At 44.0% G+C, this 14,477-nt stretch overlaps 1 protein-coding gene across 2 annotated transcripts in view; it reads left to right on the plus strand.

Annotated features, from left to right (window-relative positions):
* The first annotated feature begins 859 nt into the window (after nucleotides 1-859).
* The window catches only part of BEND4 (BEN domain containing 4), a 32,914-nt gene continuing 19,296 nt past the window's right edge, over nucleotides 860-14,477 (plus strand). Inside the window, exons 1-2 of one of the 2 annotated variants that reach the window (XM_064652939.1) lie at nucleotides 860-1,317; nucleotides 9,536-10,102. In XM_064652939.1, coding sequence (XP_064509009.1) covers nucleotides 954-1,317; nucleotides 9,536-10,102 — 931 coding nt within the window. In that variant the 5' untranslated portion in view covers nucleotides 860-953. The remainder of the gene's footprint in view (nucleotides 1,318-9,535; nucleotides 10,103-14,477) is intronic. The other variant, XM_064652937.1, reaches the window with a different exon arrangement.

Here is a 14,477-nt window from a genome sequence, read left to right on the forward strand (position 1 = left end):
TGGTTTCAGCTGTCTCCCATCTCACCCAGATCTCCACCATTTCTCAGAAACGTCTCTCGATGGCATCTCATTCTCCTCCTGTCTTTCACCAGCGTTTCATTATTTCTTAACTGTCCCTGAAAGGGCCCGGGCAGGCGATGGGGGGGGAGCGGGCGCGGAGGGAGAGGGACCAGCCTGCGCCCCACGCGTCGGCCCCATTTAAGCAGTTTCCAAAAAGCGGGTGGTGGGGGTTGGGGGTGTGAACTGGGCGTTGCAAATAATGTTAAATGTGATTAATCTCCCGGATTCCTGGAAATCTGACATGCATGAGTTACAGCGAAACCTCTTTTATTTCGCCATGAAATGCTTTTGCATAATGAGAAAGAAAACGTCCTCTGTGCCCTAATCAACTCTGACAGGTCCTGGACTCCCAAATACTTTTATTTATGGCATTATTTATTTCACCCCTAATAACTGGGGAGGCGGGCCCGCGGCTCGCTCCGTGCGGGGAGAGGAAGGGAGGGAGGGAGAAAGGGAGGGATGGGCGGCCGGGCGGCGGGGCTCCGCGCCCGGCCAAGGGGACACAAAGTTTTTGCGGCGGCCGGCGCTCGGCAGGGCGGAGCGGGGCCGTTCCCCGCGGCCCGGCCGTGCCGAGCCGGGCGGTGCCGAGCAGAGCTGGAAAAGGCTCCGCGGCCCCTCGCCCCCCGCTCTGCGGCTCACCTGCCCCGCGGAGGGGGCCCGGGGGCGGTGGCTGCCCCGCCAGCGCCCGCCTCCCACCCCGCTGCCATTAGCAGACATTACCCTAAACACTTGCCGGTCGCCGCCCGTCTCCCTCCAGGCATTGGCGCGGCCGCCTGTCAATCAGGCCGGCGCCCCGCCGCGCCGGGGCTCCGCCGTGCCACAGAGACGAGCCGCGGCGGCGGCAGACACAGCCCTGGAGCGGGGCCGCGCCGCGCCGGGGGAGGCGGCGGAGGATGGAGGAGGAGATGCAGCCGGCGGAGGAGGGGCCCAGCACCCCCAAAATCTACAAGCAGCGGGGCCCCTACAGCGTCCTGAAGACCTTCCCCGGGAAGCGGGCGGCGCTGGCCAAGCGCTATGAGAGACCCACCATGGTGGAGGTGCCCCGCGGGCGCGGAGCGGGGCAGCCCTTCCCGCACGCCGCCGAGCCGCTGCCCTACGCGTCGCACGGCCCCTTCCCCAACGGGCCCGCCCGCCCCGCCGCCGCCCCCGGCGCTGCCCAGGGCCACCCCCGCCCGCCGCCGCCGGCCCCGAGCTCCTCGGGCCGCTACGGCCCCTGCCCGGCGGCGGCGGGGGGCGGCGGCGCGGAGCTGAGCGCAGGTACCCGCAACTCCTCTCCTCCGCCGCGCAACTTCGCGGGGCACTTTGCAGCAGGCAGGAGCGGGAGGGGGGCTGCGGGCTCCCCTTTCCCCGACGCGCACGCCCCTCTCCCGGGCGGCCGGCGGCGGGCTGACCCCCGCTGGGTCCTGGACTGGGGGCTGGCGGCGCCGGGCGCCCCGGGGCTGGTGCGGGGTCACGGGACGGGCGGCTGTGTCCGCCCGTCGGTCGGGCATCGGCTGAAGTTCCCGGGGCGGGCGGGGAAGGGTCGCGGTGAGGACTGTGCCACAGCCGCACAGGACTTGGCAGGGCGGGCGCCGCCGGCCGTGCGCACCTGCGGGAGGGAGCGCTGCTGTCACCGCTGCCGGCGGGGCGGGGGGCGGACAGGCGGGGAAACCCCCGGGCCGGCCGCTCCGCCGGGGAGGGCGGCAGACTGGGGCCGGCTGCCGGAGGAGCTGCTGGTAATGGAGAGGCTGCTGATGGAGAGGTGGTGATTTTAACAGAAAGAAAATAGATCGGCTGCTTGCCTGCACCGTTTTCGTAAGATGCAGCGAGGAACAGGAGATCAAATTATTTTTATTTTTTCCTTCAAAGGTGTAAGATACCGTGATGCTGAACGTGTATCTTTCTTCTAGTGATGGCTTGGAGTTAAAAACCACGTAGATCTTGATATGCAACCTAAATTTGGCATCAGGAAATGGGAAATTGCATCTTTAAGCAGAGTACAATCAAAAATGAATTACAATAAATCCTATATAATTGCATAGGTCATTCTCTTTAATGAGATTTTATTAACCTGACTGTCAAGCTTTTGAGTCAGGCAGATATTTTATCTTCTTCAACTGATAAAAGTGTCAGCTATAAACCACCATATAAATATTCATAAATCTACACATCTGTGGCAGCCTATCAGCATCATTCTTTTGGACATTAAAAGCATTCTAATTACTTTCTGTCTAGCAGAGCTGAAATGCTGCCTGTTATAGTATGTGCTTGGCAGGCATGATTGCTTTTGTTTGCCATCACAAATAGCAGCATCCTATTTTATATACTGATGGTCCAGAATATATTCAGGGTTTGACTGAACAGGATGAATATTATGAAGCACCATCTGGTTTTGATAACATTGGGTATATTAACTCATCTGTTAATTTTTGACACATCATTGATTTATTTATTTAGAAAAATTGGATCCTGTTTTGGTATGTTGCTGTTTGCCTTTGTAACAAATGTGATGACATTTCCTTACTAAACAGGGAGATACGCTAGTTAATAGGATATATGGCTATGTTTTAATGCCTGTTTTCACTTAGAAGCAGCCGTGTACTGGAGGAATTTATCATGTCTTGTTACAAATAATTCAAGTACTTTACCAAAAAAGTTTAATACCTGAATAGATTAGCCTGAAAATTCACATCTCTGACGCATAGTTCTGTGATCTGTGGCAGAAGGTCATCTTTTTTCATGAAACTACTTCTTGAAATGCCCAAGTGGTGGTACTTAGGTATTCTATGTGGCTCACAATCAAAACAGTGATGATAAATGTAACACCTACATTTCTTTACAAAAGCAGATTACACCATGGAAAACATTCAGCTGTCTGGTAGATGATATACAACGCCATATTCACAGCAAAGCCCTCTGGGCTTTGGTGAGCAGAAGTTTGGACTCTCTTCTGCCTGTGTACATTGTACTAACCAGGCACTAGAGCGGACTACAGAGTTTGTCATTGATTCAGTCCTGTGCTAAAGAAAGAGATAGTTGAGGAAGTGCCATTTGTGCACTGAAGTTCTTTGAAGTCCCTGCCCCTTCATCTGTACGTTCAGGCTTTACTTTTACTTTTGGTTCCTAAATGGGTCCCAACATACCCTTTGCTCAGACTTAAGTACCAAGAGAAACAGCACAGGAGAAAACAAACCAAAAAACTTGTTACAGTGTGTGGAAGTGGGATTTTGTACAAGTTCTTACCAAAGGCTGATAGTTGTTACCAGAGGTGGCCCACGAAGGTAAGGTGACTAGAGCACCTCCCCTATGAAGACAGGCTGAGAAAGTTGGGGTTATTAAGCCTGGAGAAGAGAAGCCTGCATGGAGACCTCACAGCAGCCTTCTAGCATTTGAAGAGGGCCCACAAGGAAACCAGAGAGGGACTCTTGAAGAAGAACTGTAGGGATAGGACAAGGAGTAATGGGCTCGAAGGGGAAATTTAGGTTAGATATGTGGGAAAAAATTCTTTACTGTGAGGGTGATGAGGCACTGGAACAGGTTGCCCAGAATCGTGGATGCCCCATCCCTGGCAGTGTTCAAGGCCAGGTTGAATGGGACTCCGAGTAACCTGGTCTAGTGGGAGGTGTCCCTGCCCATGGCAGGGTGTTTGGAAATAAATGAACTTTAAGGTCCCTTCCACCCCAAAATATTCTGTGATTCTATAAAGCAAGAGGCAAGGTTTAGACCTCCTGGGTATTGTAATCCTGGAGGTAAGGGTGCTTTCCTGAGCTATGCACTGATCCTTCCTGCTTGGTGATGGAGTAATACTATGCACCTTTTGTTGGAGGAGACATAGTGTTGGTAAGCTGAGCAAGGAGCTAGTTGGGACCCCAGAGCTGTATGTATGGGAAGTACTCACATTGACCAGAGCCTTGAAATCCTCTTAACAAATGTCTGAGCCAATTTAGTAGCTCAAGATGCCTCTCGGGAGGCAGGGCTGGGGTTTTGCCCCTGAGGAGTGGGACCATTTGCATGTGTTCCATGCATGGTCACTCTGCACTTTGCCCAGCATCTCTGGGTTTCCCACAGGAGCAAGGGGCAGAGGCCTAGAACACCTCTTAGCCAGAGGTTCATCTCAAGTTGTGGCTGTTGTAGGGAGGGACAGGTCCTTCTCTTAGCAGGTGTCCAGCTGCATGTCCATTCTCCACAAGGCAGTCACCATCCATGACTTTCACAGTTTTCCCATTAGCTTATCCCTGGCACTTGGCATGTAAACACTTGAATTAAGGAGTGGAGTGCTGTAGGTCATGGTTTTGTAGGGACACCCAGTTTCAGAGATCTTTTTGCTGATACTCTTCACCTGTGCAGGCAACAGTGAGCAATATGGCTAGTAAAACACCATTACTGGCATGCCTAACTGTGCCTGCAACTTAAACACTTAGCGCAGTTGGTTCTTAATCTTCAGACATGGCATTTCTGGCCCCATGAAATTCAGAGCTCCAAGTTTGCTTTCCGGAGCAGGCACCTCAAACACAGCCACAAGTAAGGATGCTTCCATATTTTTGCAGCTTTTCCTAATGGTTGCAGCTCTTGCCAAGAGTGACTGGTTTCTTCCTCAGTCCCTCTCTAAGAGACTACCCTCACTTCCAGACTTCATCAGAACTGCAGGAAGATGGAAAGGAGGAAAAGCAGGTATTCTCCACCTAGTGCCACAGCAAAGAAAAATCTAGCTTGAGGTCCCATCATCTAGGGAAAAATCATGCCTGAGAAATGTCATCTTGCTACGAGAAATGCTGCACTGCAACACAACCCTTCTCTCTCCTCTGGTGAATAGTGGTTACTCTGACCGCTGCTGCTGCTGTGAGCCACAAATATGGATGCATTCAAAGCCCCATTTTCTTACATGAAACATTAATTCTTTATTCTGATTATTTTCCTGCTATGAAGACAATGTGTATCTTTGTCTTTGGTAGCATGTACGTTAAATAGTATCGTAATCCACCAAAGAAACTCATCTTCCTTAGGAAAGCGTGATGTAGACCTTACATTGGGGCTTAAAATTTAAGGTGGGCTTTCATGGAAAGCAGAGAAGGAAGAGCAGAGCTGTCTTAGAGGTATTACCAGTGCCAGCAACCTGGCATATTTAACATGACCAGTTCATAAAGCTCTATCCTGCCAAGACAGAAAAACAGTTTGTTAAGTGAACAGCAAAGGTGAAGATCCTTGTTTTGGCCTTAACTGAGGAGCTGGGAGCCCTCATCTGGAAGTACATCTGTCAGATCAGTACTGAAATGGCCAGACTGTCTCAGTGATCTTTATGCAAAATGCGCAAGAAAGCATCACATAGTCATGGGAGGTGTCAAATGGTCTCGATTTTGTGACCCAAGTGTAGATATTTACAGCAGTGGTCATATCTAAAAACATAATTATAAAGTCTCTATGCTTAGATAAAGCCTACTTTGGGGTGTACAAGGCTGCTGCCCCAGGATCTCAATTAATAAAAATATGATTATAATCAAATCAAGAAATGCAAATAATCAGGTGAGAGGGCTGAATCACTTTAAGGTGAAGAGTGAGATGATTGAAACTGCTAGGGAACCTGGACTTCACAATCTTGCTGAAAATTAAATACCAATGAATACATTCCCTGCAGGGAAGAATGTATGGTATTCTTAGCCACTCAACAGTTACAAAGATGACTTTTTAAACCAGCTGCCCAAGGATACCAAGGAAACTGTGGAAAAGCCACAACTTGAATCCAGAGCCATTGAGACCAAACACAATGCCTTATTAATAAAGCTGTCTGGTCTAAGTATTGAAAAGATACTTAGGTGTAGGAAAAGCTGAAGTTATACCTGCCAATTTTTCCAGGCATCTTTTCTGATGCATTAGTGTAAGTCATCAGATTGAGTTTCAGACATTTGCTCTTACTAAACCCTGTTTTCAGTCTGGCAGTTGAATAGCTAAGAGGCTCCCGTAGTTCAGCATCAATGAGAAAAAGATGTAAAGATGAATGCTGTATCTGGGAGTTGATACCTGGTTTGCCATATGTATCTTCTGGTTGCTTGTAGTCTCAAATAATCTAGTTACAAATACTTACACTTTCAGCAATTTAATCCCGCTCTCTTAGTGCTTTATGGGCCTTATCCAGCAGGTCCACCTTCAGGCAAATGTCTAGTTAAAGTCAATAGAAGTTCTGTTTTGTAAAACTAAAGACTGTGGGGCCTGGGACATTAGAATTACATGGTTGATGAGCATGGTAATAAGGAAAAGGAATATCACAATAAGGCTGTAATAAACTTTTTACCCTGTTTTAGTCCAGTGCAATGATTTCAATAGAATCCTACTTTCATAGAAAATACATACATTACATTAAATCAGTTAAGAATTGTATATTGGTGCTTATTCAGTAGTAATCACATAAAAACAACTTTTTGTCATTTCTTAAGTGATTAGATGTTGCACAGTGCTTGCATTTCTAATTACAGTCAGTCTGTAAAAGCTGAAATCCCAATTTCTACAATATATGCTAAATGGGCAGCATTTGTTTTTATTTTTTCTCTATCACAAAAATAACTGTAGTTATCATTTAGGGTTGTTCAAACTGTGGGTGCATGCACTATAACTGGTGTAGAAGTCGTTTCAAACTGCTACCCACTTCAGCACAGAGCCAGATGTTTCCAGAATGTGTGCTGAGAGCGTCCCTCGCTGTTGCTGCCCAGTGGTACCCACAAAAAAAAAACATTTGTGACCTAGCCCTGCTTTGTCATGACTCTCATTTTTATGTCTTTGAGTATGGGATGAAGTTAAGAAAAAAAAACAGTAATTGCTGTTATTGTTTCTTTGTAGTAGATCAGATACTGAACTGAAGACTAAATCAATACTGTCATTTCTGTATAAAATTTCAGTTGCATTTTAAGCCATTATCACAGGGAATGTGCCTAATGCATTACATTTTACAACAAAACTAATAATTAATTTCATCTTTACTGATGTGTGTATTATAGCATTCTTCAAAACTAGTATTTTGAATGTCAGGTTACTTTTTGCTGGTTTTTAGGAGAAACCATAATAGTAGAATAACATCTCTTATATTAATCTAATCCCTTTTCTATTGTTTCATTCATATTTTGTCCCCTTGTAACAAGGATATGCAAAGAACGAGTAACTGTTTTGTCAACAGGAACAATAATGATTAAAATACAAACAGGAAATACAGTTTTAGGTCTGGAATCAGATTATAGGATTAAAATTAATGAAAAAACTGTTCTGTAGTAGGAATGCAAAGTTCCAATCGATATCATCCTGAAATAATTTTAAAGGGAAATGTGGGAAGAAATAAGGCAAAGAAAGCACAACTTGAGATTGTTAGTGATGCTTCAGTTTCTTGATTTTCCTTTGGTTTATCAGATCCCAGCTAGAAAGCTGCCATGTCACTGGGGTTCCGTTCTTCTAATTTATATTACATCTGTTGTGCTATTTGCATTGTAAGAGTTAAAGACAGCTGGCCTTACGTTAGTGCAGAAAAAGAGAGGGAGAGACAGCAGGTATGGAGGCTACAGAGCACCTGGCACCTTACTGGCACCCACTTGCAAAGGGAGTGGCAGTGCCTGTGCATTTTGGCTCCTTGGAGTTTGTAGTGTGGACAGAGGGTGTTGCATGCTTTGCACCAAAGGTGTGTTGGAGAAATCTGCCCTGGTTCATCTGAGCCCATTTACAGGGATGTGTTATGGCTCTTTAGCACAGGAGGCTGACTGTAAGGACACTTAAAGTGGCCTTAGGCCAGTCCAGTCCTTCACACGCTGCTGGGCAGTCCCTGCTTGGCCTTGGGCAACCTCATGACCCAGCACTGGGCTTGGGCTTGCTCTGTCCACCTCACATCACTGTTCTTAGAGTTAAGCCCTCAGGAGATCACATCCTCGGGTTTTGTGCCAGGGAGGACTCCTCTGACTGTGTTCAAGACTGAAAGCATTTGTATGCTGCTTCAGCCCTGTCCTCTTTGCAGAGATCTGGAAGATGGTGCAAATGCAAATTAGTGTTGTTTCAAATATTCTTCAGGCCAGCTGTACTAACCTCAGTGTGAAGGAGATTTCCCACAAGACAGTGTATCTTCTGGATTGTGAAGAAGTACTGTGAGAAGTGCCACCTCTTAAAGGCCTGAATTCTGAATGTTTCTGTTATTTATGTGTTATCAGTGTGATGAGGCTATGTTTTCATCTCTACTGATGAAGTTAAGATAAATGAAGGTCTGGGGTGCTTAGTCTCATGCATCTGTGGCAGGTTTCAAAAGTAAATGCATTTATCACTTTCTAAAAGTCAAGGCTGCCTGAGAAGTGCTCTCCAAAATTGGCAGCACTTTAATCCACCAATCTTTTTTTCATATGCAAAATGTTAGTTACATCTGTTTAGACACCTAGAGGAACTCAGCTATGAATAAGCTAAAAAAAATTTAAAAGACATTATTTTTATTGGGGAACCTAACAGGTCATATCACATATGTCTTGGTCATTTTCTTTCTGAGTCCAAGAAGCATTACAGCGACTTGAGCTATATACATAGACATTGCAGAAATAGATCATCCTACTATGTAGGTTTAGCTTGTAGCTGCTGTTGCTCCCTGAGGTGTGACACCTCCTGTCATTAGAGGTAAGGCTGACTAGGTGCAGCATCCTTATCCTACTTCCAGAGCTGAGCTGCTGTCTTCAGAAACTGCTGCACATCTCCATGTAGATTTTCCTGATCGTATCCAGAGCATCTTGAAGAACTTCACACTGCTGCCCACTGTGTGATACTGGCCTGCCCACAAACTCATAGGAGGTCAGCAGGACAGAAAAAAATTCCTCCTCTGACCAGAGGAGCTTCATGTTGTACATTTGATGTCTTTGCTTTACTTAAGAAGAGGGTTTTTTGCTTATCACATGGAGTTTTGGATTGTTCTTGAACGTATCTGGAACCTAAAGCATAAGGAACAGAAGCAAAGTCCATAGAATTGGGTGTGGGTTGTGTGAAGTGTCAATGTCAAACAACTGCAGCAAAACCGAAAAGGAATAAAAACAAAGCTTGGAAGCCTTGTTGGAGAGGAACAGGGCAGAGGATGAAAATGTGGTGCAAAGTCCTGCAAATATGTACAGACAATGCTCTCCAGCATTTTGAAATAGACTTTCAGAAAAGTACTTACTTGAAATTTTACTTGTAGCAAATTGGATGGAATTTGTATTTTCTTCCCCATTTTCCTGACTTAATCCCTCTGAAAGAAGATGGCAGTAAGCTGTGTCTATCATCACAATGCATTTCTGATTAACAGCAAGGGCGCAAGGGCACTCTCAAAATAGAAACAAAGTCAGGATTGTTTTAAATCACAGTGTTGCAGAAGTATTAAAGCAGAAGCCATAATTTTAATGTGTTCAGAAATAAAATGCATGCTACTGTAAACGGTTGTGTACATTCATCGAGCTGCTACTGCCTGGCATAACCTTTTGCATTAGGTTTCTGTGATTCATGTTTTCTTTTGTTGCAGAGAGTCGAATGATTCTGGATGCCTTTGCCCAACAATGCAGCCGGGTTCTAAGTCTCTTAAATTGTGGTGGAAAACTACTGGACAACAATCACTCTCAGTCCATGATTTCTTGTATAAAGCAGGAAAACCCAAATTATAGCGAAAGACAAGAGCAATGTCAGCTTGGGAAAATGGTCCATAGTCAGACGTCAGACATTTTAGACATAGAGATGCAGTATATGCAAAAGAAACAACAAACCTCAGCCTTTCTGAGAGTTTTTACTGATTCCCTTCAGAACTATTTGCTTTCTGGGAGCTTCCCTTCTCAGAACACCTCATCAATAAGTGATTTTAGCCATTTGGCAGATGTGGATCCACTTTCAACCTCTCCAGTACACACTTTAGGTGGATGGACATCTCCAGCAACATCGGAATCTCATGGTCATCCATCGTCTTCTACACTTCCAGAGGAGGAGGAGGAGGAAGAAGAAGAAGGTTACTGCCCTCGGTGTCAAGAGCTAGAACAGGAGGTAATTTCATTGCAACAAGAAAATGAGGAACTTCGTAGAAAGTTGGAGAGCATTCCAGGTAAATAATCTCTTGCCATATAATGTTGCCAATCCGTGATTAAAATAGTTTGGGTAATAGTTTGTTACAAGTTCTAGTCATTTTTTAAGTCATTTCGGACACTGGAATTTGTCTCCAGCCAAAATTCCTATATCTGTGCCCAGTGGAAAATTGTCTGCTGATACTCATCCCTATAAACCTTGAGTGAGCTGTGTTCAGGGATGTACTTGGAATCTCAAATTCCACATATCAGGTGATTTGTCACAGTAATTTCAAACATACGCTTTTATAACTCATTATCTGTCTTGTTCTTTAAGTAACATTGCAGCTTATAAGACTAATTCCCTTTTGGGCCTCTTTTTTTTGGTTACTTAAGGAAACTATTCAAAGGTACATCCATACTTTTACCTGAAATAAATTTGGCTTTTAACTTGAATAGTATCTCTTAAATTGCTGTTAGCTTAGTGAGAAGGATTAATACATCTCCTCCCATTCATCTTCAAATAAAACCTAATAAAAAAGCTCAACAACAATTTTTCCAGTTCAGCACTACCTGCATGACACTGGGAGAGAGAGAGGAAGGAGACAGAAACACCCAGTCTAATAGAAACCCCCTATGCAAAAAGCTTCTCTTGCCCTTTAAACCTAGGACTTCTCACTGTTAAGATGTGTCAAGATGCTTGACGAGTGGTATTGGATAAGAGCAAAGTATCTTGGACCCATATCTTCTCAACTTTCAGCACAGGCGAAAATACACCTCAAATAGCAATACTAAAAGCAAATTGGAATTTAGCAAAGAAAAGAAGCATACAATGCACTTCTGACATGTATAAACACTAGAGAGCTGCACCTTTGCTACCTGAATTTGAGGTGCTTAGGGTAGATCCATGCAAAATTAAATGAACTAATCTCTAAATGGCAGAAAAACATGTAATATAGCATGGGCTGCAAGAAAGAAAATACTTGAAATCTGCTAACTATGCAGAAAGAAGGCAGTAACCAACTACTGCCCAAATATGGAGGAGCAGTTGAAAATCTGAGCAAAAAGCAAGCAGCAGTCTTCATAATTCTTCTCCCCAGCTATCAGTGATGTATTATGCATTATTAATATCACATTGTGTTTTTCTTTTGGGCATTGGTCCATAGGGGTGTAGACAAATCCCATAAGAAGCATTGTTCAGTGCAGAGAAAACCCAAAATTTAGAGTAATTCCCTCACCCCTCCCAAAATCTAGAGTTACCATAACACATGCACTCTCACTGGTTTCAGTAGTGATTAGTACATCATCTGGAAACACTGCATGACAAAGGGAAGTGTGTGCACTTCAAGTCCTGCTGCATCCTAGCTTCAGGTGTGTAAGACCAAAAATGATCATTTAGGATCTGTAATCTGACCTACAGCTTTCATTCAGTCTGAATGCAGTACTGAATGTAGTAATCTTTTTGACTTTGACTAAAGCATAATTTACATTTGACTCAAGTAGTATGCCAGAAGGCCTCCTGTCCTGAGTTAAAGACACTGGTAAGCAGCAGTTTCACCTCTTACCCTGACACTTCGTTCCAGTGCTTAATTACACTGGTGAAAATATGTGCCTTCTTCCCCATCTGACTACCTGAAATCAGCTTCTAGCCATTGACTTTTATACTTTGCTCCACTAAATTAAGTGCTCTCTAAGTCTTGGTACTTCTTCTGATTGAAGGTACTTACAGACCGAAAACTGACTTAATTTCCATTTTAGATAAACAAAGCAAACAGAGCTTCTTGAAACTCCTCAGATGAGTTGAATACTTCTTTGCAGTTCTTTTCTCCCCTTTTGATCGTTTCTTTAAAATTTGGGCGCTGGAAATGCGTACAACACAATCCTGTCTGCCTGATCAACAGTGAATAGTCTCTTTGCTCCTACCCGTGGTTGCCCTGGTCAGTTGACTATTGGTCGTGCTGCTGAGCTTCTCGTTCTGTGCACATTTCTTCCTAGATGTGTGTACTTTGTATTTGGCGGTGTTCGTGTACTAAGTGTTCCAGTTTGCTCTGCCTGCCGTGCTTGCCCACTGTTTGCCAATTCTTCCATTTCTGTATCATCCAGATTTTTTTTTATTCTTTTTAAATTAACTTTGTGTCCTGGTTAGAAATGCTGAACGGTAATGAGGTTGTTAGACCCTCTTGAACCTTTCTAGAAACACATCTATTAATGATGATTTCCACAATGACAAATACTTGAGTTGTCAGTAGCAAGTTCCTAATCTATATATGTTCTAGTCTACTGATGTTGTGTGTTTGTCCTTTTACAATCAGCTAACTCATGGTAGTAAGTTAAATGCCCTTAAGGAGCCTAGGTGTCTTATATTGTTCAACCCAGCTTTTTCAAGTGAATCTGTAATCTCATCAAAGAATGACGATCAGGTTAGTCTGACAAGATCTACTTTCCATAAGACCATTTTGATTGGCATTAATTATATTCATGTTCTTTAGTTCTTAGTCAATTGAATCCCATTGTGATCACCTGTATTTTGCTAGGATTAATCCTGAGTTAAGCATCCATTATTTACCTGGGTCATCATAGTTACCCTTCATCTCCTTTAAAAGCAATAACCATGCATAATCATAGTCATTTTACACGCCCCGGGAGTAATGAAACCCCTTGTTAACAGTGTATCAAAGGAAGCAGACAAAGATAAAGTAAATGTGCAAGGACGTAGGACTTCATCTGCCAACAAATAATCATCATCAGATGCATCTGTTGCTGTCTGGGTGACATACAGATAGATCTGAAGTGACTCGTGTTTGGAGAAGCAGTAAGAGCCACAGAAGCTGCCTCAGATTTTGCTATGTGGTAGGACAGAGGTTTGAGCTCCTCAGGCAGTCCCACAGCCACCACTGAGCAAAGTTAATCAAAAATCAACTAAAGGCAATGTCTAATTATTTTTGTCTCTAGTGCTGATTTTGTTCCAGTGAGCTTCTACTACCAAAAAAGCTGGCAGAAATTTTTCTGTTACTTGAAATACCCAACTCTGTGTGTAAATAGGAGCAACACTCATTCTCTGAGCCCTTTTTTTCTTTGCCCATCAAGATGTTGCATGCCTCAGGAGGGAGCCAGAAAGCCTTCTGCTGAGTGTTTCCCACATCTATCAAAGTCATGATGGAAGACAAACTTTCTTCCCTGTGAATTTGTCCACCTCATGCTGGGCATCCAAACGGCCAGGGAAGGAGATGAGTGCGGTGCAGAAGCAACTGAGGAGGCAGCTAGATGGGCATGAAGGCTGCCATACTGCCATACTGTCTCCACCAAGCCACTGAAAGAGCAGGATATTTTTTACATAGTGGTTTCCTTCTCGTCCTTGGGGGAACTGGGCCAGAGCTGCTCGATGAGGCTGGCAGGAGACCCTCTGGGGCAGTGGTGATGTGCACTGTGCTGTCCCCATGCTCACTGAGGCTCCCACTAGCAACCCTCTCAACAGACTATGAAAGCACCAACCCCTCCTTTGTGGTGTATAATATGAATCATTTTATCCTTTTCCTGAAATACTTTGCATTTCTTTTTTTTACTTTCCATATGCAAAAGCCCTTTTAAAATCCATGAGAGTTTGCGATCTAAAAATAGTTACCGCTATACATCTCTGCCTCTAGTTCTGCAGAGCAAGGCTCACAAAGATGCTACTGAGAAGAAGAGTGTTTCCTCAGCAGCTGTAAAGGCAATGACTTTTTTTCTTTTTTAACAAATATTACAGAAGACATATCTTCCTGTAGCTTTTGGACATGGAAAATAAGATTTTTCACTGCCCTGTTGCTGTAGAAGCCCTCCAGTTCTGTAGGATCTTTTTGCCTATAGCCTAGCATCACTCTTTGGAGATAACCACTGGAGAAAAACAATTACATGGGTAAAATATTGCATATATTTTGGGTTTTGCATGGGTCAAGGGTTTTTTTCTCAAAAGATATGATTTGACTGAAATAATACTTAAATTTGTGTGAAATCTTAATTGTTCCAGCTACAGAATAAATGAAGAAAAATTCATGTTTCAGTTTTTGGGGTTTGGAGCAGTATGACTTCTTTTTCAGTTTCCCCAATATATTTTTTTATGGAAAATCATTAACCAAACATTTTCAGGTTTCAGTTCAATTGAAGAGAAACATTTTCATTTAGTGTGTTATTTTTTCTTGTTTTGCAATTATCATTAGATGATTTCTGGAAGGAGTTTGGCAAGGTTATCGTTGGCTCTTTAAGGTTTTGAGACCATCAAGAACAGAGCAAATTAATCCATCTATACGAGGATAAAAGTGTCTCCTAATCTTTTGCCTCTGTATAGAAATTACTAGGGCTGTGATACATTCCCAATAGTGAAATTAAAGACCTATTTGTGGAACCGCATGTAAGACCTGGATTTAGACCATCTAATAT

Source organism: Pseudopipra pipra, chromosome 4, assembly GCF_036250125.1.
Source record: "Pseudopipra pipra isolate bDixPip1 chromosome 4, bDixPip1.hap1, whole genome shotgun sequence".
NCBI lineage: Eukaryota > Metazoa > Chordata > Aves > Passeriformes > Pipridae > Pseudopipra > Pseudopipra pipra.